General features: G+C 55.6%; 1 protein-coding gene across 1 annotated transcript; it reads right to left on the minus strand.

The window, feature by feature from the left end:
* Positions 1-1346: 1346 nt before the first annotated feature.
* Positions 1347-15998, minus strand: PYGM (glycogen phosphorylase, muscle associated). The gene is made up of 20 exons (XM_074958026.1): positions 15577-15998; positions 12888-12989; positions 12664-12742; positions 11571-11674; positions 11062-11193; positions 10316-10427; positions 9800-9882; positions 9043-9186; positions 8698-8790; positions 8409-8555; positions 7794-7957; positions 6970-7084; positions 6383-6484; positions 6112-6259; positions 5591-5649; positions 5346-5487; positions 4509-4716; positions 3855-3989; positions 3327-3393; positions 1347-2858 (listed from the first exon to the last, which is right to left on the minus strand). The coding sequence occupies exons 1-20, from the start codon at positions 15817-15819 to the stop codon at positions 2706-2708; spliced, it is 2532 nt and encodes an 843-aa protein (XP_074814127.1). The 5' UTR covers positions 15820-15998; the 3' UTR covers positions 1347-2705.
* Positions 15999-25128: the final 9130 nt, after the last annotated feature.

Genomic DNA, 25128 nt, shown 5'->3' on the forward strand with positions numbered 1-25128 from the left:
TTTGTTGGGACCCAGGCTTTGCTCCGGTACAGGAGAGGAGACTGGGGGGTGATAAGATGGACTACCGTACAATGGGTTCCATCCCCAGCTCTGGCAAGAGAGTGGGGTCTAGTGGTTAGAGTGGGGCAGGGGCTGGGAGCCAGGACTCCTGGGTTCTACTTTCAGATGTCAGTGAGACATTGGGCGCAAGCTGACCACTGAGTTTCCCCATTGCAAATGGGGCCAAACCCCTTTGGGTCCCAGCCTCGCAGCGAGAGGGCATGTGGGGGTGCTGCTACAGTTATTCTCTTGCTCTTTGGCATCCCCTTATGTGCGCATCAGGAATTGCTGGAGTATGCGGCTTGAGCTGGCAGAGCATGTGTACAAGTGTGTTTTTCTGTGTGCGCTGGCTCAGTGGGTGTGAGTGTGCACATGCACAAGAACCAGCTGAGTGTGAGAGCTGGCAAAGCATGAGTACAAGAGTGTGCAGGAGCTCTGTGTGTGTGTACACACTGGCTGGCTGGCTGGCTGTATCTCTATGGGCTCACTGCCCTGCTGAGATGCCAATTAATCACTGCAGCTCCCAGCAGCCTTGGAACCAATTATGGTAAGTGCAGCGCCTGCTGCTTGAAAGGGGGGGGGTGTCAGTGCCTGCCAGCTTGCTCACCCCTGAGTGGGGGGGGGAAAGAGGAAAGAGGGGATAGTGCTGGGGGGATGCTACTGGAGTTGTGATTAAAAAAAAAAAAAAGAACAATCCTTTACATTCATGGTTCATAAAAATGTCACAAACCAAGGAACCCAGGAGTCCTGGCACCAAGCCCCCTCCCGAGAACTGGCACCCAGTCCTCTAACCCACTAGGACCCCATTCCCCTCCTGCCACTAGGAATCTCCTCCCCCACTGCCGGGGTGTTTGTATTGGGGGAGCTATTTTTAGCACCAATTCCCCCTCCCTGGGTGGTAATGAGCAGCTGCTGTGGCCTGGGGGGGGAGGGGTTCACACACTCTTCCATCTCCTCTCTAGACCCCCTGTCACTCACTCTTGTGAATGGCAGCTCTGGCAGGTGGGGCAGGGACTGGCCCAAGGTCAACAGAAGGCTAGAGACAGTGCTGGAGATACAACCCACTAGCCCCCACTGCCCTCCCAGAGCTGGATAGAACCCAGGAATCCTGGGTGCCAGCCCCCCTGCTCTAACCCACTAGCCCCCACTGCCCTCCCAGAGCTGGATAGAACCCAGGAGTCCTGCCTCTCAGGAGGCACCAGGTATGGATACATGCAGGGTTGGGGGCAAGACTCCAGTTTCTGGGTGAGGTGGGGGGAGGGGGGAGGACCATGAGCGGGGAAAAAAGCAACACAGCCAGAGAGTGTTGAGTGTCATCTTTATTGCTGGCTCACAGCCCCAGACCCTCCACAGCTGGGGAAAGCGGGGGGTAGAGCGGTATACGCCACAGCTCCTAGGACTCCCCACCCAGTGCGGGCGGTGGCTGGGACACACACACATAGGGCCATCATTAAAATTACCAACAAATCCCCAGCCTGTTCCATTCCACCTGCCCCACATTAAGAGTTGAAAGTCACGGGGTATTTGTACAGGCTCCCTGCCATAAGTTATAAAGGACCCCTAAAAACAAGAAAAATGCCCCCTAAATGGCCAGCAAGTACATGGCAGGACACCTGGGTTCTATTGGCTGTGGGATAGGAGTCTTATGGCCTAGGAAAAACAGTATGCACTGAGGTACAGCAATAGGGCTAGGGATATAACGCAGGAGTCCTGATTCTCTTTCCCTCTTTGGTCTAACTACTAAACCCTACTCCCCTCCCAGAGCTGGGAATAGAAGCCAGGAGTCCTGACACCCATACCCGCCGGCTTCCCCCAAACCAGGAAGAAAAAAAACCACACACAACACTTCAAGTGGTAGCAATGAGCTATGTGGGGGTTAGCACTAGGCACTGATACCGCCCTGGGGTGAATGCGGAGCAGGGGGACGGATGTATGGACAGAGATGTAAGCTGGGGGGCGGGTGGAGTGACTCTGTTTATTTTAAAAGTCTCCAGTAGGTGGGGACTGATCCCCCAAATTTAAAACCACATCAGGGTAGCAGAGGCAGGGCACCCCACCCCAGATCATCACACGCAAAGCTGGGGGGTGGAGCAGGGTGCAAAAGTGGTGTGCTAGGAAGAGGGTCATAGTTCTGGGGGCCTGCGAAGGACAACTCCCATGCCTCCCCTAGGGAACTGGCACACCTTCTGCCTCGTTAACAGATGGGGGACCATGGGATTTTAACCTACAGAATGGGTGTGCCCCAAAACATAGCTGGGTGTTCACCCACTAAATGGGTTGGATGGGGGTTTATAAAGGGGGGGAATTTCTCACCCTTAAATAAATAGCATGTTATGGGGGGAGAGAGAGGAGGAAATTAAACACCCAGCATCTCATTTCTCTGGGCTTCTTCATCCCCAAATTCCATGGAATTTGGGGGGTGGGGGGAGGGACAGGAATCCAAATGTCCCTCTGCTTATCCTCAGCTAGGCAGAGGCAGGAGGAAGGGCCAGTTCTCCCTGGGCAGGGTACAGGGGGGATCCCCCACAAAGAGAGGGGGGGAAAGGTCCCCACACACAATGGGGGACAGGCTGAGCGTCTGGGGGAAGCCAGCGCAGTGTCTGTTTGCTGGCACCCGGTGGCGCTTGGTTGGTGACGGGGGCAAGGTCAGGCAGGCCTCAGGGGGGCTATTCACGGGGATCATCAGGTGCAGGGATTTTGTGGCGGGTGGGCTCGACACCCCAGATCTCACGGGCGTACTGCGCGATGGTGCGGTCGCTGGAGAACTTGCCCGAGGTGGCGATGTTTTTAATGACCTTCTTGGTCCATTCCTTGGTGTTCTGGGGAGAGAGAGGCAGGTCAGTAGCAATCACACATGGACTGCTGGAGGATTGGGCAAGGGAGGCCAGATGGGATAGCTGGATGAGCGTCAATGGGCAGGCCGGCTGTGCGTGGGAATGGATGGAGGGACGGCGTGTATGGGGGGGATGGATGGCTAGATAGAGGAGCATGTATGGATAGATGGGTGTCTGCAGATGATGGGTGGGCGCGAGGATGGAGGAGGGGTGAGCTCAGGGATGGATGGAGGGACAGACAGACAGAGGAGGGGAGGGCGCGGGGATGGATGGATGGAGGAGGGGAGGGCACGGGGATGGATGGATAGGTAAAAGAACATGTACAGGATGCCCAGGAATATAACCCTGGAGTCCTACCTGCCAGCCTCCCCAGGCCACTAACCCACTAGACCCCACTCCCCTCCCAGTGCTGGGTGCAGTACCCCAGGGAGGCCACTAGGGGTGCACACTCACCCTGTAGAGGGAGCTGACATTCTCCTGGCATTTGATGTAGGCTTCGTAATCCGCAAACACTTTGAACCTGGAGAGGGAGGGGAAGCAGGAGGGTGTCAGGCTGGGGGTCTTTGTGCATGCTGCCACCTGCTGCCCACAGCTGGGATCGACACCGGGCGCCTCTCCCAAGAACATAGCCAGCAGCAGACACTCAAAGCTCTGGGGAAACCCTTCCCCCACTGCCTCAGCTCCCCCTCACTATGAGTGCACTCGTGGGAACAGAACCCAGGAGTCCTGGCTCCCAGCCCCTCTTCCCATAACCCACTAAACCCCCTCCCCTCCCAGAGCTGGGGATAGAGCCACTGTTTAATTTGTGCTAGGGCTGAGCCCCAGCACCTCTGGGCAGGTCACTTATGAAAGTAAAAAAATTGCTTGAGCCCCGGCCCCACTTTCATTACAAATTAAGCCCTGGATAGAGCCCCCTTCCTCCACCCCACACCAGGCATAGTTGCCTCTGTCCCTTATTCCCTCCCCACAGTGCCCCCCCACCTGTCATTGTTCATCAGCATGTTGACAATGTCCTTGAAGAGCTCAGGCTGTTTGGGGGAGAAGAAGCCGCTGCTCAGCTGGTCCATCACCTGTCTGAGCTCGGGGATGCGGTCGTAATAGTCCTTGGCACAGTAGCTGGAGGGGAGGTGAAGGGGGGCAGGTTACCTCAGGATTATGGCTCCACCCCAGCCCAGCGTGGCCTCAGGGGCTCTCCCCAAACCAGAAGCACCCAGCCTGGCCTCCCGCAGGAGACTCCCCAAGCTCCCTGCCCAACCTGGCTCCCCCACCAGTCCCCAAGAAGGACCCCAGCAGCATGGGGAAGGCAGGCTAAGGGAATGGGGGCAGGATCCCCACAGGAGGGCACGCAAATGGCATGAGGAGCCCAGGTGGGGGGGACACTGGGAAGGGATCATAGCAGTAGGGGAGGAAGGTAGTGTCGGGAGGGTCCTGGCAGCTGGTGATGGGTGCAAATCTGGCACTGGGTTAGGGGGCACCATAGGTAGGAGATCCAGGCAGCGGAGAAGATTCCGGCAGCTAGGCAGGGAGCGTATAGAGAAGGTGGAGCAGGAATCCAGCAGCAGGGAAGGGGTCATAGGAGGGGGGCCTGGCAGGGAGGTTCCCTGCATGAGGGAGGGGCAGTGGTCTGGCCCCCACCCTTTCCTGTCCATCTCTTCCACGTCTTCCACCCGCATGCCGAAGATGAAGAAGTTCTCCTCGCCCGCCTCCTCTGCCATCTCCACATTGGCGCCGTCCATGGTGCCGATGGTCAGCGCCCCGTTCAGCATGAACTTCATGTTGCCGGTGCCTGAGGCCTCTGTGCCGGCTGTGGAGATCTGCTCGGACAGGTCGGCCGCCGGGACCACTGTGGGAGAGACGGGATCACCGGGCTGGGGTGGGAGGTCGCCATGTGGGGCGAATGGGCCCATTTGCCTGATCCGGAGCAATTGTGGGGGGGGTGAATGTAAGTAATGTGGGTCAGAAGCCGCCATGTGGGCTAGACCCAGCCCTGAACCAGGGTGGAAGGGATGGAGGTCAGAGAAGGCTGCAAGGGGCAGACAGCCCCATTGGCCTGATCTGGGGTGGAAGACAGGAGTACCAGAACGGGGGGAGATGGAGGGAGGGGGCTGGGGAGACATGCCCCCCTTTTTTACCAGCCGTTAGGGCGAGCAACGGGGGGTGAGGGGCACAGACAAGTGAGTGGGGGGGGCATGGTCGGGGGCGGGGGGGAAGAGGCAGCGCAGGTGCAGGGCCTTGGGGGAAGCGGAGGTATGGGGGCGGGGCCTCAAGGAGAAGAGGCAGCATGTGGGGCGGAGCCACACTTCGGGTGCCAATGGCCCCCCAACAACTTTTAGGGACCTTCTGCCGCTCCTGGTGGGAGAATAGTGGGGTCAGAAGTTGCTGCGTGGGGTAGACGGGCACTTAGCCTGATCTGGGGCAGTGGTGGCAGGTGTAGGGGAAGGATAGCAGGGTCAGAGGTCACAGCCTCCCTACCCTTCTCAGCCAGGGAGACGCGGTAGTTCTCCAAGAAGATCATCTTGAGGCGGTCGCCGATGACGGGGTCGTTGTTGACGACGTCCCCGATGGCCGTGACCAGCTTAATGATCATCTTGGCCATGTGGTAGCCAGGGGCAGCCTGCGGGGGGACAGAGACTGAGACTGCCGCTTAACACCCACCCTCGCCTCCCACCAGGGGACAGCAGCACCAAGAGGGGTGGGCCTTGGCCCCCAGATCTCACCTTGCCGCCGATCATGACGGTGCGTGGCACAAAATACTGGTTGGGCTCCTTCTTGATCCCTGCAGGGGGATGGGGAGAGACACAGGGTCAGGGCCAGTGTGCCAGGGCCAGCAGCCGGCCAGTTCCTGGCCACCCAGTGAGTGCAGCTGGCCTGGAGGTTGGCCTCATAGCTGGGAAGAGTCAGCAGACCGGCTCTGAAGGCCAGCAGCAGTGCAGCAGCTGCTCAAAGCCTTTGCCACTGACAGTGATAGCCCCTGCCTTGCCCTGGCTCTGCCCCCGCCCTGCCCCATTCCAGATGACACAGTCCTGACCCTAGGCTCCAATTCCTGGCTACCGACTCCTGCTGCAGCCCCTGGGTCTGACTCCTGTTCCAACTCTAGGTATGGCTGCCCATGTCCCGGTCACTGACAGCACTACCAAAGAGGTGAGTGGATACTAGTGGTTAGAGCAGGGGGGCTGGCAGTCAGGACACCTGGGTTCTCCCCCTAGCTTTGGCATGTGGTTGGGGGGTCAGCACTTACGGTTGTAGAGGGTGATGACGTGGAGGCAGTTGAGCAGCTGCCTCTTGTACTCATGGATCCTTTTCACCTGCACGTCGAAGAGGGAGTTCGGGTTGATCTTCACCTTGTACTCCTCCTCCAGATAGGCAGCGAACTTCAGCTTGTTCTCCTGGCATGGGAGAGCAGAGATGGGAACCTAGGCCTTGCATCCCATCCCCTGCCCTGGAGCCAGATCACAGCCAGTGCCCCCTAGAGGGAAGATGCACCAGGTGCCATTTCCACATCCCGGTACCTGTTTAATTTTGGCGACGTCCCGGATAAATCCCTCATCGTCCACGAAGGCCAGAAGCTTTTTCAGATGGTCGAGGTCAGAAATGTATTCCTCCCCGATACGCTGGGGAGAGACGAGGGTCAGAGCCAGGCCTGGCACAGGAGAGTAGGCAGGCACCCCTTGCTCTGCCCTTCCAGGGGCAAGGCAGAGGAGAGGGGTCTAACCTATGAATGCACCCCCATCCCAGCATGGCAGTCTGCCCCGCAACACCTGTCTGTATCTAGCATCCCCCACCCCATAGAGCCCCCATCCCTGCATGGCAGCCTGTCCCCCAACACCTGTCTGTATCTAGCATCCCCCCACCCCATAGAGCCCCCCCCATCTCGGAATGGTCATCCCCCCATGACTATGTATAGCATCCCCCCCCCAACTCTCCCCTCCCTGTCTGAATCACAATCACTGAATGGTGCCCCCCAAAGATCCTGCACTTGTCTGTCTGCCTTGTGCATCCTCCAAACTCCCCCTCCCGCTGCTTCCCCTCCCTGCATATCACCACCCAGGATCCTTCCCCCCAGGAACCTCACAGGCCCCCCACTCCCTGCACTCACCTCGGCAATGACCTCAGCCAGCCCTGGGTTGCACAGAACCAGCCAGCGCCGAGGTGTGATCCCATTGGTTTTGTTCTGGAATTTGTGCGGCTCAAGCTCATAGAAATCCTTGAAACTGAAGTGGGGAGAGAAGGGGAATGAAACAGGAAAGAAATGAATGAGAGGACCAAGAAGGGACAGAATCAAAGAAGGACCAAAAACAAACTAGAGGGCAAAAGGGCAAAGGAGTGGGAAGAGAAAGGAGGAATGTGTGAGAGAACAAATGCAAGAATCGATGAGAGAGAAAAGAAGGGAACGAAAGGATCAAGAGAAGAGTGAATGAATCAGGGGAAATGAAGGGAAGAGAACCAAAGAGGAAAGAAGAGACTAAAAGAACAAAAAGGGAAGTGAATTAGGAAAAAATGAGGTCTGAGAAACAAACAGAAAAAGAGGGAAAAGAATTAACTAAACAGGAAAAATACAAAGGGGCAAAAGTGGAGAAAAAGAAATAAGGGAACGAACAGAAAAAGAAGGACAAAAAGAATGAAATATATAGGAAAAACAGGAACAGAACAGAAAGAAGCGAATTAATGAAAACGAAAAAGAGGGTAAGATACAATGAAATAGGAAGGAACAAGAGAAGAGAAAGATAAAGGAATAAAGAGAATGAATGAAAAAGGGAAAGAGGAAAAATAAAAGGAAAGAGAGAAGAGGGCGAAAAAGGGGGAAAAATGAAATGGGAAAAAATGCAGGATGGAAAAGAGAACCGAGTGGATGAAAGAGGAAAGGAATGAAAGTAGCAGGGGAGTGAGGGGGAAGAGCATGGCAAGGGATGGGGCACATACATAGTCTTCTTGAGGATGTCGGAGTGGATGCGGGCGACCCCGTTGATGACATGGGAGCCCACGATGCACAGGTGCGCCATGTTGATCCTCTTGATGCTGCCCTCCTCCACTAAGGACATGCGCCGCAGTCGGTCGAAGTCCCCGGGGTACATGGCATTGACTCTCTGCGGGGGGAGGGAACAGCAGAATCCAGATGGAGCAGGCACCCCCAGGGGAGGCTCCGCAACCGAGCCCCCCTAGGAGGAAAATGGGGGTCCCCCCACTGTCCTAGCCCCAGGACAGTCACCCCTGCAGCACCCACCCTGCCCCCAAGTAGGAGCCAATCCCAAATGCCCATGGTTCCCTCTTAAGACATACACCCCAAATTTGGTTCCCCACCCGCTCCACAACTTCACCCCAGCAAGAGCACATGCGAATCAGCTGCAGAGCCAGGGAAAAGACCCCGGAGTCCTGACAGCACCCCGCAGCTCTAAACCACTATACCCCACTCCCCTCCCAGAGCTGGGGACAGAACCCAGGAGTCCTAGACTAACACATTTCAGTTCCTGCCACCTATGGAGGGAAAGGGACTTCTCTACTGGATTAACCCCCGCCCATCCTGGGGGAGGAGCTTACATCAAGGAATCTCTGGTTAATTTCATAGATGATCTCCAGGTGCCGGGGCAGGAGGGTTTCCAAGAGATGGACGGGCCAGCGCTCCAGGGCCTCAGGCAGCACTGTGTGGTTGGTGTAGGCGCAGGTCCGCACCGTGATGTCCCAGGCCTGGGAGAGAGACAGCACATGAGGATCCCCAGCCCAGCACTGAGATGCAGCAACTTCTGGGGTGGGACATAGGGGCTGTTCAACAGAAGAACAATGACATCCATTCCCTACAGCACAGAGCCCCCGACATCACACCCTTTACCTTGTCCCAGTCCAGTTTCTCAATATCAACCAGCACCCTCATGAGCTCAGGGATGGCCAGGGAGGGGTGAGTGTCGTTCAGCTGGATAGCAACCTACAGGAGAGGGGCAGAACTCAGACCACCAATGACAGAGGATGCATGAGCATAAGGATAACCGGGAGGATAACCGTGAGAGGCCAGGGCTGGAGTAGCTGGGAGCTCCTGCACCACAGCCAGCGCTCCTGCCCCACTCCCCACAGCACCCCCTGCTGGGCAAGGCCAAAGCTGTAGTAGCTGAGAGCTCCCTGCACAGCCAGCTCTCCTGCCTTGCTCCCTACAGCGCCCCCTGCTGGGAGAGGCCAGTACCTTGTCAGGGAAGGCATCGAAGGAGGTACGGACGGGGTCCCGGCTGCCGAATTTCGAGGATTTGAAGCGGCGGATGATGTCCTGCAGGGTGGCCGCCACCACAAAGTACTCCTGCTTCAGACGCAGCTCCTTGCCCTCGAAGAACTGCAGGGAGGAGGGGCAGGTGAGGATGGAGGCATCCACCAACCCACTCCAGGCCTGTACAGTCCCAACCACAGAATGGACCAGTGGCTTCAGATGCAGCATGGGCTCTCTGCAGACCCTGCTCACAGCATAGGGAAAGTAGTGGCAGACCTGGGAATGTAACCCAGGAGTCCCGGCTACCCAGCTCCTAACCAGTAACCACTACATCCCCCTCCCCGAGCAGGGGCTGAAACCCAGGAGTCCTGACTTCCAGCCTCCCCAAGCAGTAGACAGGGGGTGTCTCACTCTCCCACCTAGGCTTCCACATGGCTGCAGAGACCTTGAAGGGGGTAACATTTGGGACATCACAGAGGCAGGGATCTGGGGGCAGAGGGAAATCCCAGTTTTGCCCAAAGGTGAATCTTCCTGGCTAGTGAGATTTAGACCCACCTGACCCCGTGGGCCCTATCCCTGCTGCCGGACCAGGGGGCTGGGTGTAGAAGCAGAACACCCTCCCTCCTCTGCAGTGTATAATCCACACCCCAGGTGTGACAGGTTCCTTAAAGGACCGGTTCCCCCCAGGAAACTCTGCAGTGGATGCAGGGGGCACTGGAGTGGGAGGCGGGCTACTCACGTTGTCATTGGGGTACAGCACCCGAGAAATGTTCTCGGCCAAGTTCCTGTCCAGCACGGCTTGGATGTAACCACCAACGTTAACTGAGGCGCAGAGAGAGAGAATGGGGCCTTAGTTCACACAGGGATCCCTTGCCTGGTGCTGAGGTGCAGCCACCTCTGGGGTGGGGGCTGTTAATACAGGGATCTCTCACCCAGTGATGAGGTTCAGCCACCTCTGGGTGGGGCCTGGGGGCTTTTTGTATAGGGATCCTTTACCCAGCAGCTCTGGAGCCAGCTCCAGGGAGGGGCATGGGAGGGGCTGTTTATACAGGGATCCTTAATGGTGGGGCATTTGGGTCAGCAGCACTGACGGGGCAGGGAGGTTGCCTCCTACTGAGCCACCGCCCCCAGTTTTCGGTAGCTGTCTCCCAGCCCTGCTCAGCAGAGGGGGTCTGATGCCTGGCCCTTGGCTGCTGCGATGAATCCAGCAGAGACACAGACCCTTGCCCAGCCTGAGGGCCCCCCCTTCACTCACAGTCCTTGAGATTGAACTCGTTGGGGGCCCGGGCAGACCAGAGGCGCATGGTGTTGACAGTGTTGTTGCGGTAACCAGGTATGGGTGTATCGTAGGGAAGAGCCAGGATCACCTGCCAAAGGACACCAGGGTTAGTGCCAGCCACGGCACTCCGGTGAGCACAAAGAGCAGAGAGCCCAACCCCAGCCTCTCCCAGCAGGCCATTTGACCTCACATCCCATAATACCCTCCACTCCCCCTTTTTACGGGTGGGAAAACTAAAGAACAAACAGGGGAACTGAATTCCCCAGTGAATCAGGGAGAGGACCCAGGTGTCCTGGCTCCCTGCATACGTACTCCCAGAATGCTGAGCATGATGATGCACTCGTGCAATGGACCTGTGCTTCTGGGCAATTGCACATGCATGGAGGCACTTGTGCAAAGGTACATGTGAGCACGCTCAGGCCCCTGGTGCACAGGGAGCTCACACTTGCATGGAAATGCCCACTTTTGTGCTTGCAAACGCACACACTCTGGCATACCTGCACACTCGCACTACCATGTGCAAAGGCCTGTGAATGCACCTCTCTCCCCATGTATACGGCTTGTGCACCAACAGCCCTGCATGTGAACAGACACTCATGCACAATCACCATTCACTTGTGCAGGGATACATGCATGGCTGCCAGGCCATCACATACAGATACACTCACACCCTCTCTTGTGCAAATGCACACTCACATCTCACCCAGGCCTCCCAGACTCACCTGCGTGTCGACCCACTTGGTGCCATCAGGCCCGTGGTCCACGCGCCCATAGAAGTGCACTGGGATCATGTACTCAGGCCGAGCCTTCTCCCAGGGGTTGCCATAGCGCAGCCAATCATCAGCCTCCTCCACCTGCAGAGGGAGGGCAGGAGGAGGAGGGGTTAGTGTCATCCTGCTTCCCCCCACCCCCCGGGGTCCCTTCACACACACACACCCGGGGCATCCCACCTACCCAACACCCCATCTCCTGCTGCGATCACCTGTGCCCTGCAGCACCTGCTGCCTCCCCACCCAGGGCACCCCACACTGGCCCCTGGGCAACTTCCCTGCTGGGCCTCTCCTACCCCAAACTGGTGGCAACTTGTGGGCCACTCCTACCCTACACTGCCCCCCCCCCGGACATGCATCCAGCCCCCCAACGCACATCCCATCCCCCCAGTGCCCTCCCTGCTCCCCTGGGGGAAAGGAGCCCCCTCCCCAGCCCCCGCACCGTGGGGGGTGCGACCCACCTGCCAGCCCCCAGAGATCTTCTGGTTGAAGATGCCAAACTCATAGCGGATGCCATAGCCGTAGGCGGCCAGTCCCAGGGTGGCCATGGAGTCCAGGAAACAGGCTGAGGGGGAAAAGGGGGGCAGGGGTTGGGCATTACAGCCAGATCAAGGGGAAAGGGGGGGGGGGGTAGCGCAGTAACAGCCAGACCAGGAGGGCAGGAAAAGGGATAGGGATGGGGGGCAGGTAGAGGCCCTGGCTGGGATGATTTAGTCGGGGATCGGTCCTGCTTTGAGCAGGGGGTTGGACTAGATGACCTCCTGAGGTCCCTTCCAACCCTGATATTCTATGATTCTATGTGGAAGAAGGAAGGGGGACAGGCAGTGGGGTCACAGTGATGGGGTGGGAAATGGAGGACGGGGCAGGAGTGGAATGACTGTGATGCAGGTGGGCAAGGGGTCAGGCAGTGGGGTTACAGTGCAGAAGGTGGGGGAGGGAGACAGGCAGTAGGGTGACAATGATGGGGGTGGGTGTGGGTGCGGGTGCAGATGCTGAATAGGGCCCCTGGATTCCTTTCTTTCTTGACTGTGGGGCAGAGCCGTGGTTCTGGGTGGGCAGTGTCAGGGGACAGCGTCTGGAAGGCTGGGTATGTGTCTGGGTGGGCTGTGTCAGGGGTTGTTAGGTCTTGGAGGAGCTGGGGGGGCAGTGTCAGGGGGCTGGGTGTGTATCTGTGAGGGGGCAGTGTCAGGAGTCATGTCATGTTGGGGAGGGGGGGTGTCAGTGTAAGACCGGGTGTGTGTCGGGGGCAGTGTTGGGGGCCTGGGTGTGTGTCTGTGAGGGGGCAGTGTTGGAGGTTGTTATGTCTGGAGGCAGTGTTGGGGGGCCATGTGTGTGTCTGGGGGGGAGGGTTGGGGGGCTGGGTGTGTGTTGGAGATTATGTCTGGGGGGAGCGTTGGGGTGCCAGATGTGTGTCTGGGGGCGGGGGGGGGGGAGTGTCGGAGGTTGTTTTGTCTGGGGGGAGTGTCAGGGGGCTGGGTGTGTGTTGGGGGGCACTCCTGGCTTTGGGCACACAGGGCCGTTGAGCTCCGTGGCTGCCAAGCTGGCTCCCCTCACCTGCCAGGCGCCCCAAGCCCCCGTTCCCCAGCCCAGCGTCCTCCTCGATCTCCTGCAGTTCCTCCATGTCCAGGCCCAGCTGTGGGGGGAGGAAAAAGCGGGGGTTAGGGGACAGCAGCTGGCTCCCTTTTGTCCATCCCCTCCCCCCACTTCCCTGGCACTGCCTCTCCCAGCTCCACCCCCTCTCCTCCCCCACCTGCCCCCGGCCAGCCGGCGCTGGGTACCTGGTAGATGGCCTCGTCGCAGGCATTCTGCAGCCCCAGGTTCACCATGGTGTTCTGCAGGGTGCGGCCCATGTAGAACTCCAGCGACAGGTAATAGATGCGCTGCAGAGAGAGGGGGAGGGTTGGGGAGCCAGTCAGCCCCACCCCCAGGAAACAGGCCCCATGCCCCATTCTCTGGCCCACTAAGTACACTAGTCCCCCACCCTGGGGCTGGACTGGAGTCAGCATCCCCTAGAGGAGAAACACTCCATATCCCATTTGCCACCCTACTTGGGCAGGACACTTTATGGGGGACAGGTGCGGGGGGGAGGGGTGTGCATGTGGCTGGCTGCTGGGGCCCATAGATCAAGCCCCTGCTGCTGAATACAGCAGGCCATTCAAAGGCGCTCATTGCCCAGCTAACCTTTGGGGGAGGGCAGGTGGGCATCAGCCGTGCTGTCAGCCCGTCTCAGGTATGCAGCCGCTGCCCTTATCCAGTGTCCCAGCCCCGCCCCCGCGCCCCAGTCCCCCACCCCATGGGCTGACACAGGCTCTTTCCCAGATTAAATGGCAAAAGTCAACAGCAAATGTCACGCTCGGCTAAATTTAACCAGACTGTGCCCCCGCCCAGGATGCTGAGATAGAATCAAAACCAGGGGTCTTGAGAGCTGGGATTCCTCCCGCACCCCCAATTACCTGTCACTTCTGGTGAGAGGCCCCGTGTACCACCGCCTGCTCCCCGAGCCAGCCAGTCCCCCCGCCCTGGTGCTGGATCACAGCCAGCGCCCCCTAGAGGGGAAAGGCCCTGTTTCTTATTGCCTGCTTCCTTCATCCTTCAAACGTGGCCCCCACCAAACCTACTACCCTCTAACCCTAAACCTCTCCCCCAACCCTAGCTCCCCCCTTGCAGGTCCCCCCATCTCCCAGCATGCCAGGTGGCACCACCAACTCTTCATATCTGTACCTACTGGCTCAAATGTCCAGTTACTGCTACCTTTGCCACCCCCACCCCCCTGAACAGGAAGGGGATTAATGGCCTGCAATCCCCTCGTACTGCCCCATCCTCCACTGTGATTCCCCAGCTCAGCTGCTCAGCCCCCAGCGCGGGTCTCTGAGAGGCAGTTTATGCTGATTCCTTGGCTCACACACACCCAGGACTTGGGGGCTAGCCAGGGATTGGGGGAGGGCGGCCGGGAGGGGTGAACCATGGCCAAGGCGCTCTCAGAGAGGCGTTTGGGGCCCGGGGAGGGAAAGAACAAGGGGTGATGGGACAGGAGGACGCTGTGGGAGAGCGGCGGAGATAAATGGGGGACAGAAAACCTTGGGGGAGCAAAGGGCTTGAGGGTGATGTGGGGGGAGAGGGGAAGGGCAGGGGCAGCAGAGGGAGTGGGGGAAGGGTAGCAGCAGAGGCGGCTGGGGGAGGGCAAGTGGGTCTGCGGGTCCCGCCTGGGTCTCTGGAGGAACCGCCCCACGAGTTACTTACACACACACACACACACACACACACACCCACCCACCAACTTCGGGGGGGGGGAGGGGGAAACCAGGCTCAGATGGTGACAACGGTGCACCCTCCCCCAGCCCTCCTCACCCGCTAGCCAGAGCGGGCCCTAAGCACACTGTCCCCGTGGCAGGCTGGCCCAGTGGATAGGATACTAGCCTGGGACTGGGGATGCTCAGGTGAGAGGGGCAGGACCCATCCCTGCCCCCGGGGAGGAAGCCTACTGGCTCTGCTTAGTTCCCACTGACCCCCACAACCAGCCAGGGGCGCTGTCCTGTGAATCACCAGGCATGGGGCTGCATGGGCCTGACGGGGGTCAGGGAAGGAAAGTACTGGTCTGGATGGGCCCATGGGTCTGATCCCAAGCCCTTCAGTGCCAATAGCCCAGGTTTTTACTCCCTGAGCTGAAGGGTCTGAGGCAGCTGGTGGCAGTAGTCCAGCTGGTATTTATACCCTCTGTGGAGCAGACGCCAAGCCAACCTGGCTGGGGGGCAGGGGGGAGAATCCCAGCACTGGAGTCTGGCTCCCAGGTGTCAGGAGAAGGCTAGAGCTTGGCTCACATATGGGAGGGAGGTTTTGGTTTGTGAGCCATCCACTGCCCACTTCCCCATCCTCCTAGAACAAGGGGCCTGTCCAACAATCACACACCCCCAGCCCCACTATTCCCAGCAGCAGCTCTGACCTACCCTGGTAGCCCCTCTGCTGTCTGCTCCCCCTGCCCCAGACATGCCCTGCCCCAATGTCCTGCAACTTTGTCCCTTCCCCTGCCTCGCTGCCCTTTTCCTGGTGGTCCCGCTGGCTGCAGCCCCTGCCTGGGTGCCCCCCTGCTCCCGACCCTTCTGGACCTCTCCCGCCTGATCCTTTGCCCCTCGCATTCCCTGCCCCATGGAATCTCTCACGTAGCGCTGCTGCTGTGCCCAGGACCTTCTCCCGCTCCCTGGCAGCCCCCCCACCCCAGTACCCCATTGCCCTTCCCCTGGCTCAGCTGTTGGGTGTTATCCCTCCCTGCCCCTGTACGCCCCGGAGCACTCCCACCTCCCCAACACACAGCCAGCCGGTACCCCCTTCTCCAGAGTACCCCAGCGCACTCTCCCCTAGCCCTGCACACACACCCCCACCACCCCCTCTCCACTGCGCCCATGGGCATCCCCCCGCCCCGCCGTACCCGTTCCCAGGGCGCCCCTCTCCAACGCGCCCCCGTGCGCTCACCTTGGGGTCCTTCTCGTAGTAGTACTGCTGGGTGCGGATCCACCTGCCCACCAGGTGGTCGCGCACCGTGTGCGCCAGGGCGAAGTAGTAGTCCCGGGGGGTGGCCACGTTCCGGTCCTTCACCAGCGTGAAGTGCAGGTGCCGGTTGAAGTTCTTCTTGAGGTCGGAGACATTCTCCACCCCGGCCAGGCCCCGCACGCTAATCTGCTTCCTTTTCTCATAATCCGACAGCGGCCGAGACATCCTGCAGCCTCCGGCGGGGCCCTGGCTGGCCTGTGCGGGCAGGGGGGGGCTTGCACGCGGCGGGACACAGGCCCTGGCACTGCGGCACCGGGCGAGCGGGAGGGACACCAAGGAGCCTGGACCTCTGCTCTGCCCAGCCCGCTCGCTGCAGCAATGCGCCCTAAGCCCCGCCCCTCATGTATTATTAACCCGACCAGATTGGTGCATTATTCATGAGCCCCTCCTCCAGGCCGGGAGGGCGAGGGAGGCCCTCGCCCCGCCTCCCGGCTCATGAGGCTCCGCCCCTTGGTTTATCAATTATTCATCTGATCCCGCCCACACTTCTCTGGGAATCCCCCTTCGCTAGGGGCCCTCTTGGCTGAGGAGTTGTAGGGGTGAAAACAACAGCGGGCAGAGCCTGTACTAGGCGTAAGCAGACCAAGCAATTGCTTAGGGCCCTGAGGAGCAGCTTGAGCGGCCCCTATTAATTATTAGTGGGGGGGGGGGCGGAGAGAGAGAAATATTTCTGCTTTTGGCCCCTGATTGAGCTAGCACCGGCACTGACAGAGGGGGTTAATCACAACGGTAGGAAGTGCTGATAAAGGGCTTCTGCTATTGTCATTACATGGACTAATAAAACATTAAAGCACTGCTTTGTCCAATCTCTCCAGCCCCAGCCTCATCTGTCTATCTGTGAAACCCTCCCTCTCTATATCCATCTCCATACTCATCCTCTAGCCATCTAACCTTCCCTCCCAGAACAGGCCTCTCTAGCTACATATACATCCATCTATGTATTCATCCCCATACACAACCCCAATCTATTTCTCCTTCCCCCACCCCCTTGGCATCTGAGCATATGCTACACTGCATTATAAAACTGGCTTTGTGGATCCAGTGTTTCCAACCCTGCAAAATTACAGGGCTTAGACCGGAGTCACAGAAGAATTTGGGTTCTGACCCACCTCCGAGCAGGCCCACAACCCAGGTCCTGCTTGGTTGCTGACCAAAATCTGACTGATTTTTGTGTAGATGGAAGCCGGCCTTCGGTTCAAACCTCAGCTCAGGGTTAGAGTGTAGTGGCAATATACATACTCTAAGTCACTTCTTTGCTCGTGGTGGCTGGGATATTAATTTTTACTATTGTGTAATGATTTTCAAATTAATTAGCAGTCAAGACAATGAAAATTAGTGGGTAAGAACGACAGAGTAATTCAGTTAGCAGAAGGCAATGGAATAGGAAGAAGGCAGGCTGAGAATGTTATGGAGAAATTAGAATAATAATAGAAGGGAATGAATGGAAAGAATCATAAAGCAATAAGATGTAATTAGACTAGGATGCAATTAGATTAAAGGATGGAGTCAAATAAATGATAGAGAAGAATCCCACGTAGCCAAATCACTGGCAGTCTCAAAACATTGCGTGTCCTAGACACTCAGACACTATGGGGTGACTTGAGGTTTTTATCACTGTATAACTATTATTAATCTATTTGTTGTTGGCTCTAGGTTTTTTTTTTTTAATATATAAATGACTTGATTAGGGGACTTTGTTCCAGTGGTTGCAGAAGGAGGAAAATAAGAGCCAGGACTGCTGAGTTCTATTTCCAGCTCTGGAAGGAGAGTTTGTGTGTGTGTGTGTGTGGGGGGGGGGTGGTGGTCTAGTGGGTTAGAGCAGAGAATGCTGGGAAGCAGGGTGCCTGGGTTCTCTCCCTGGCCTACCAAGTACACCCTGCATGACCCTGCACTTCCCTTCTCTGTGCCCTAGTTTTCCTATTGCCAAAATGTTCAAACCCCAGGAAAGGGCCCCCACGCCCTGTGTGCTGAGTACGAATTGTCTCCATGTCACAGCACCATGCACGCAAACCACTGACGCTGGGGGCAGGAGGAGATTACAGGATGGGTGCCTGCCTGGTCACTTGGGGTATGTCTACACTGCTGCAGGCAGCAACCAGCCCAGCCTGGACCAACAGGCTTGTGCTAGTGCGCACAGAAAATAGTCATGTGAACATTGCAGCTTGGGCAGCAGCTCAGGCCCTGCTGGATCAGAGCTCAGGTGGCTAGCACAAGTCTCCGCTGCAGTTGCAATAGCCACCCCGCTATTTTTAGTGTGTGAGCTTGACCTCCACTATTGCGAGTCTGGCTGGCTGGGTTGGGCTGCTCAGTCCCCACTACACAGGAGTCAGGCTCTTAGACAGGACTAACCTAATTGCCTCCTATGACAAGATAACTGGCTCTGTGGATGAGGGGAAAGCAGTGAATGTGTTATTCCTGGACTTTAGCAAAGCTTTTGATATGGTTTCTCACAGTATTCTTGCCAGCAAGTTAAAGTAGTATGGGCTGGATGAATGGACTATAAGGTGGATAGAAAGCTGGCTAGATCATTGGACTCAACGGGTAGTGATCAATGGCTCCATGTCTAGTTGGCAGCCGGTATCAAGCGGAGTGCCCCAAGGGTCAGACCTGGGGCCAGTTTTGTTCAATATCTTCATTAACGATCTGGAGGATGGCATGGATTGCACCCTCAGCAAGTTTGCAGATGACACTAAGCTGGGAGGAGTGGTAGATATGCTGGAAGGTAGGGATAGGATACAGAGGGACCTAAACAAATTAGAGGATTGGGCCAAAAGAAAGCTGATGAGGTTCAACAAGGACAAGTGCAGAGTCCTGCACTTAGGATGGAAGAATCCGATGCACCGCTACAGACTAGGGACCAAATGGCTCGGCAGCAGTTCTGCAGAAAAGAACCTAGGTGTTACAGTGGACAAGAAGCTGGATATGAGTCAACAGTGTGCCCTTGTTGCCAAGAAGGCCAATGGCATTTTGGGATGTATAATAAGGGGCATTGCCAGCAGATTGAGGGACGTGATCATTCTCCTCTATTCAGCACTGGTGAGGCCTCATCTGGAGTACCGTGTCCAGTTTTGGGCCCTACACTACAAGAAGGATGTGGAAAAATTGGAAAGAGTCCAGCGGAGGGCAACAAAAATGATTAGGGGGCTGGAGTATATGCCTTATGAGGAGAGGCTGAGGGAACTGCGATTGTTTAGTCTGCGGAAGAGAAGAATGAGGGGGGATTTGATAGCTGCTTTCAACTACCTGAAAGGGGGTTCCAAAGAGGATGGATCTAGACTGTTCTCAGTGGTAGCAGATGACAAAACAAGGAGTAATGGTCTCAAGTTGCAGTGGGGAAGGTTTAGGTTGGATATTAGGAAAAACTTTTTCACTAGGAGGGTGGTGAAGCACTGGAATGGATTACCTAGGGAGGTGGTGGAATCTCCTTCCTTAGAGGTTTTTAAGGCCTGACTTGACAAAGCCCTTGCTGGGATGATTTAGTTGGGGATTGGTCCTGCTTTGAACAGAGAGTTGGACTAGATGACCTCCTGAGGTCTCTTCCAACCCTGATATTCTATGATTCTATGAAACTGGCAGCCCAGCATGCACTTGGCACACACGATTGCACACTTAAATGACTGAAAACTCAAGAGTCCACCTGTACTCCCATTCTCAATCCAGCCAGGGCCCTGTCCTCAGGCCAGATCAGAGACTGTGGCCCCTAGAGGGGAAAGGCAGCATAACACATTCCTCACTCAGCCAACCTTGCCAGTCCCCTGCCTTGGGTCTGGAACAGAGCCACTGACCCACAGAAGGGAAAAGACCCCATATCCCATTCCCTGCCTGCCACTGAGCCAATCAGTATCCACCTTAGGGCCATATGGGAATCAGCATCCCTTAGTGGGGAAAGGCCTCTTGTCCCCCAGCCCTGGGACTGGATTAGAACCATTGCCCAAGAGTTGAAAGGCCCCAGATCCCCTTCTCTGTGCACCCCTCCCCTTCATGAATAATCAATTGAGCAAAACTCCTCCCCTGAAGAGTTATGAAAAGAGCCATGTGCTAACCTTGTGCTATTTTTTCCCCTCACCCCTAAGAAGGGATCAGGCGAGGGAAGATTGCCCTGTCATATTCATTTCTATTTCTGGCCTGCAGTTCAGGGGCCTCAACTCTCAGATCCTTATTTTGTATACGCACGAAGGTGCGCACAAGTGAGAGTTTTGTGTGTTTGTGCATCCATGAGTATGTATGTCCATGCATGAGTGTGAGGATGTGTGTGTCAGTGTGCACGCATACATTTTTAAGGAGTGTGGGTGAACTTCCCACACCATATTACTGGGGAGCTGGTTTTTTTGAACAGATGGTACTGCAATCCTGTCCCCCCTGCACTGAGAAGGTGAGGACGGGAGATCAAGATCTTTCTTTACTACTGGTCCTCCTTTTTATATTCCCCTTTTCCAAGGTTACCAGGATTTTTCTCAGCCAGAACCAAGTTCCTCCTTCATAATAGCGCAGTACGGCTGGGACCTCACTTCAAAGCATTATGGCGAAAGCTAAGGGGGGGGGGGGAAGCGGTGTATATTATATACATGTGAACCAATATAGCTATGGCAGCAAACCTTCCTTGTGGAGACGTGGCTTCTACCAGCAAAAGGGTGCTTTGGAGGGTCGAGCTGATGCCAGCTCCTTGAGTGAAATAAGGCTCTACCAGCACAGGCACGCTTTTGCCAGTGTCACTGCTTCTACACTAGGGCTTTTGCCAATATAGCAATGTCACTTCAAAAAAAAAAATCAATCACCTGTGTCTGAAACATTGCTACGTAGCCCGGGCCTCAGTATCAGCCCCACAGGTTCACTGCAGGCACAAGAAGGCAGCAGCTAGGTCCACCATGTCGCTCCACTGAAGCCAGGCATGTCACTTGATCACCACCCATTCACCATGCCTCCCACCCAGCCCCGTTCTAGCTACTGCATACCATTACCAGTCAGGGTCCCAGCAGAACCCAGGAGTTCTGAATCTCAGCCCCTCCCTACTCTAACCAACTACACCCCCCTCCCTGAGCCAGGGATAGAACCCAGGAGTCCTGGCTCCCACCCCACCCCCAAGCCAGGGATAGAAGCCAGGGCCAGGGCACGTTTGTAAGCCACCTTGGCACTAGAGTTGCTGAATGACAGTATTTCCTCAACCTCCTTCCCAGCTGGCACCTCCCCCCGTGCCTCCCGCAGGTCTTCTCCCAGCACCTGGCCTAGCGGAGCACGCAAAGGGGGGTGCATGATTATGAATGGCGCCTGCCAGTCACAGCTTGGCACAGAGAGGGGGTGGGGCAGGCAGGCAGGGTGTGTGTAGGGGGGGGGAGGGAGAGAGAGGGAACCGTGCAAATCAGTGCCCCGGCAGGCTACGCAGGGACTACAACTCCCAGCATGCCCTGCATTGGGCAGGCCCCCACCGGCGCGAGCGAGCGGCTGCGCGGAAGATGCCGCAGTGCGCGTGTGACGCTGCGGCCGCTGGGTCGGTAATTTGACCCCTGTGTCAAGGTCATGACAGTAAAGGCCTTGATGGGCAGTCACAGGGGGACAGCGAAGAGTGTCACGTGCTTATCTGAGCTACCCACCCCCATCAGCTAATGTCCTCCATCACCCCCCACCCATGCACCCCATCAGCTAATGTACCCCATCAACCTCCATCCATGCACCCCCCCACCCCATCAGATAATGTACCCACACCCCCACCCACGAACCCATCAGCTAATGTACCCCCTCATACTCCCCACACACCCCCATCAGCTACTGTATCCCCCCACCCATGCACTCACCGCACATACCCCATCAACTAATCTACCTAACCCCATGTACCCCCCCTACCCATATCCATACATCACATCATCTAATCCGCCCAACCCCATACAGCTGTCAACTAATCTACCCATCCCCACACACCCCATTATTTTATCTGGCTGTTTCTCAGAAACACTGAGGAACCACCTCCTGCACCTTACCTACTGCAGAGGAGACCAGCTCAAACAAGAAATCATCACAAGCTTCCATGCACTGTAAGAAAACAATCAGAAAACCTACCTGAAGATCATGCAGGAAACCAAAAGCATCTTAAAAAAAACAAAACAAAAAACACACTCACAGTTGATGAAAGCCACCGCAAAAAGTGAAACCTACTGCAACAACCAACAGACAACCATGACACCAGCACCCAGCACATGGACACAACACCCCAACATAATCAACCTGAACTGAAATACAGGATCTGTACTCTCCCAGGGACTGAACTTCTGCCCCACCACAGAACCTGATACTGCACAAACTATAAGAATTCTGATGACCCCACCTCAAGGAATTCTTTCACAAAGATGAGATCACCCATAACTACCACATCCCCACAGATAGCCATAAGAAAATAGAATTATCTGACTGACCATGACCCATCCGATGAAACCACAACCTGTATCATATCAATTGCTTCAGGAAAACAAACAGTGAAATCTTTAACAAACATCACAGCCACATGGTCTCTGTGTGTATATAATGTCTTCTGCAGTTTCCATGATATGCTATGCATCCGATGAAGTGAGCTGTAGCTCACGAAAGCTCATGCTCAAATAAACTGGTTAGTCTCTAAGGTGCCACAAGTACTCCTTTTCTTTTTTCTTTTTACGAATACAGACTAACACGGCTGTTACTCTGAAACAGCCACAATAATCTCTCTACCACCGAGAGGACAGCTATATAGCTATACAATTCCTGAAATCCAACCGCCCGATAGTGATCAAACATGCCAATAAATGGGGCGTCATCATGGTCCTCAACTGCGATGACTACGTCAACAAGACAGGCTGACAACATGCCAACACCACCTACTACAAAGAATTCAAAGACGACCCCAAACCACATTTCACCCAGGTATTTAAGGAAATCATCAAATCCTTTCCCGAAACCCTCACCCCCCTTTTACACCCCCCACCCCCGCCCAGGACCTTCTACATACTTCCCAAGAAACACAAACAAGGGAACCCAGCTGGACCCATCATATCTGGCCATGGCACTCTTTCTTAAAGAATATCAGGACTCATAGAAACCATCCTCAAACCACTCACCACACAAAAGGCCTCTTTCAAGACACTACCAATTTCCTCCAGGAACTCCTCAGCATTAACAAGCTCCTTCAGAACAGCACCCTCACCACCATAGATATCACCTCTCCATACACCAACATCCCTCACCATGACAACATTACTGCCTGCCTCGGATACCTACAGGATAATGTACAATGCTCAGAAATCCACCCCAAACTCATCCATTTCATCCTCACCCATAACAACTTACATTTAACAAACACTTAGTACAAACCATGGGACCAGACATGGGTACTAGGATGGCTCCCCAATATGCCAACCTCTTCATGGGCCACCTGAAGGAAGAATTTCTGAAAAAAATGCACCATGAACCCAATGAGAGACCTGAGGGACATTATATTTTTGTCCTCTGGACTCCTTCATAGATTCCACCAACTTCAACCATAGGCACCGACTATGGAAAAAAAATTAGCGGGTGCTCAGCAACCACCAGCAACCAAACTTCCCCCTCCCCCTAGCGCCTCCCGGCACCCCGCTAATCAACTCCTCCCCCTCCCTCCCAGCACCTCCTGCACACGGCAGAACAGCTGTTCTGTGGCATGCAGGAGGTGCTGGGAGGGAGGGGGAGGAGTGGGGATGGGGCGTGCTCGGGGGGAGGGCAGGAAGAGGCTGAGCAGGAGCAGAGCGGAGGTGGGAAGAGACAAGGCAGGGGAGAAGGGGTGGAGCGGGGGCGGGTTGGGGGTGGATTTGAGCACCCCCCAGGTAGAGAGAAAGTTGGCACCTATGACTTCAACAACCAGCCTCTATCTACAAACCTCTCTCTAGAACACTCCCATACCCACATCAGCTTCCTGGACTCTAATTAGCTTCATCAACAGAACGCTACAAATGACTATGTACAAGAAACCCACAGATCACCACTCGCCTCTACTCATCCAGCAACCACCCCACACCCCAAAAAATCTGTTCTCTACAGACAGGCACTCAGATGCCAGAGAACATGCTGAGGAGAAAGTCTGGGATACACACCTTAAAACTTAAAACCACCTTCACCAAACAAGAACACTCCACCAGAGAAGTAGATCGCATCATGGAATGGGCCATCCAATACCCCAAGAGAACCTGCTTCAGTACAGAAAAAAATAAAAATAAAAAAATCCATCGGCCGCACACTCCTAGCTGTAATGTACCATCCCATACTGGAACCCACATGGGTGATCATCAAACAATTTCAACCCGTACTCGATAGGGACCACATCCTGGAAAAAAGTCTTTCCTGAACCCCCTTTCTGGCTTTCAAACAACCCCCAATCTTGCCAAGCTCATCATCAGAAGCAAACTCCCCACAGACAAGGACCCACCAAATCAAAGCAGCACCAGCCTCTGCTCTTGAATGAACTCACACAGAAAAATAATAAAAACACCCTGTCACCGGGGAGCAAACACTTCTCACCAAATGTGCATTCCATATCAGACCTCTCTGGCCTCATCCTCAAATGAAACCTGCACAATGCCTGGGAGCACCATAGTGCCGACAGACACTAAAACCCATGGACTTAGTGGGAGACTGGTTTCATGGCTCATTACAACAATCTAACACACACCTGCCTGCTAACCCTTAATGGTGCTTTCAAATGCCTTTAACATCACGATCTCACCCTGATGGGCCACTCCATCTCAAATGGCTTCCTGCAACGTGACCCCTTATGCTTAACTATCTGTCCTGACTTGTATTTAGCTCAGACACTTGGATTTCTTTCCCTAGATCTGAAGGTTACCTCTGTGTAGTTCAAAAACTTGCACCTTCCACCATCAAAAGTTGGTCCAATGGAAGATATCTTGTCTCTCTCTATCCCCATACCTATCCATTCATCCCCATACACCTCCCCATTTACTGATCCATCCTTGTATGTAACCATCCATCCATCCCCATATACACCCCTCCATCTCCAGACAAAGCCAGCCAGCTACTCATCCCCCAACAGTTCAGCCCCCACCTCCCCATCCAATCTCTCTTTATCTCTCTACCTACTGGTCTAATCTTCCTCTTTCCCGCTAAACTCTCTGTTGATCTCCCTAATTTCACTCTCTAGCTCCCCAGTCTCATTATCGGTCTAATCCCTCTATCCCCTAATCCCTGCCGCTGGGTGACAGTCACTCTCGTGCATGCTGTAAATCCCTATTGGCAGGACTGAAATGGGATTTAAGTGATTCATAGACCCCGCCCTGGGATCCATTCCCCACTCGCATCTCCTCATTGGCTTGGTTTCCCAGTGGGCTTTGAGAAAAGGCTTTGTTTTAATGCTGCCAGGGCTCTACTGAATCCCACGGGCCCTGTGTGTCTGATGGGAGAATCCTGCAGCACCCTGGATCTCTGGCAGCAGTTCCCATGCTCTGGTCCCAGGATGCTGCC

The sequence above is a fragment of the Natator depressus genome, chromosome 7, assembly GCF_965152275.1.
Source record: "Natator depressus isolate rNatDep1 chromosome 7, rNatDep2.hap1, whole genome shotgun sequence".
NCBI classification, from domain to species: domain Eukaryota; kingdom Metazoa; phylum Chordata; order Testudines; family Cheloniidae; genus Natator; species Natator depressus.

Coding starts and splice junctions, on each gene's coding strand:
- PYGM (XM_074958026.1), bottom strand. CDS start 15,819: ATGTCTCGGCCGCTGTCGGATTATGAGAAAAGGAAGCAGATTAGCGTG. Junction 12,743..12,887: donor GCGACGAGGCCATCTACCAG/GTACCCAGCGCC, acceptor CTCCCCCCACAG/CTGGGCCTGGACATGGAGGA. Junction 5,650..6,111: donor CGTCATCACCCTCTACAACC/GTAAGTGCTGAC, acceptor ATCCCCCTGCAG/GGATCAAGAAGGAGCCCAAC.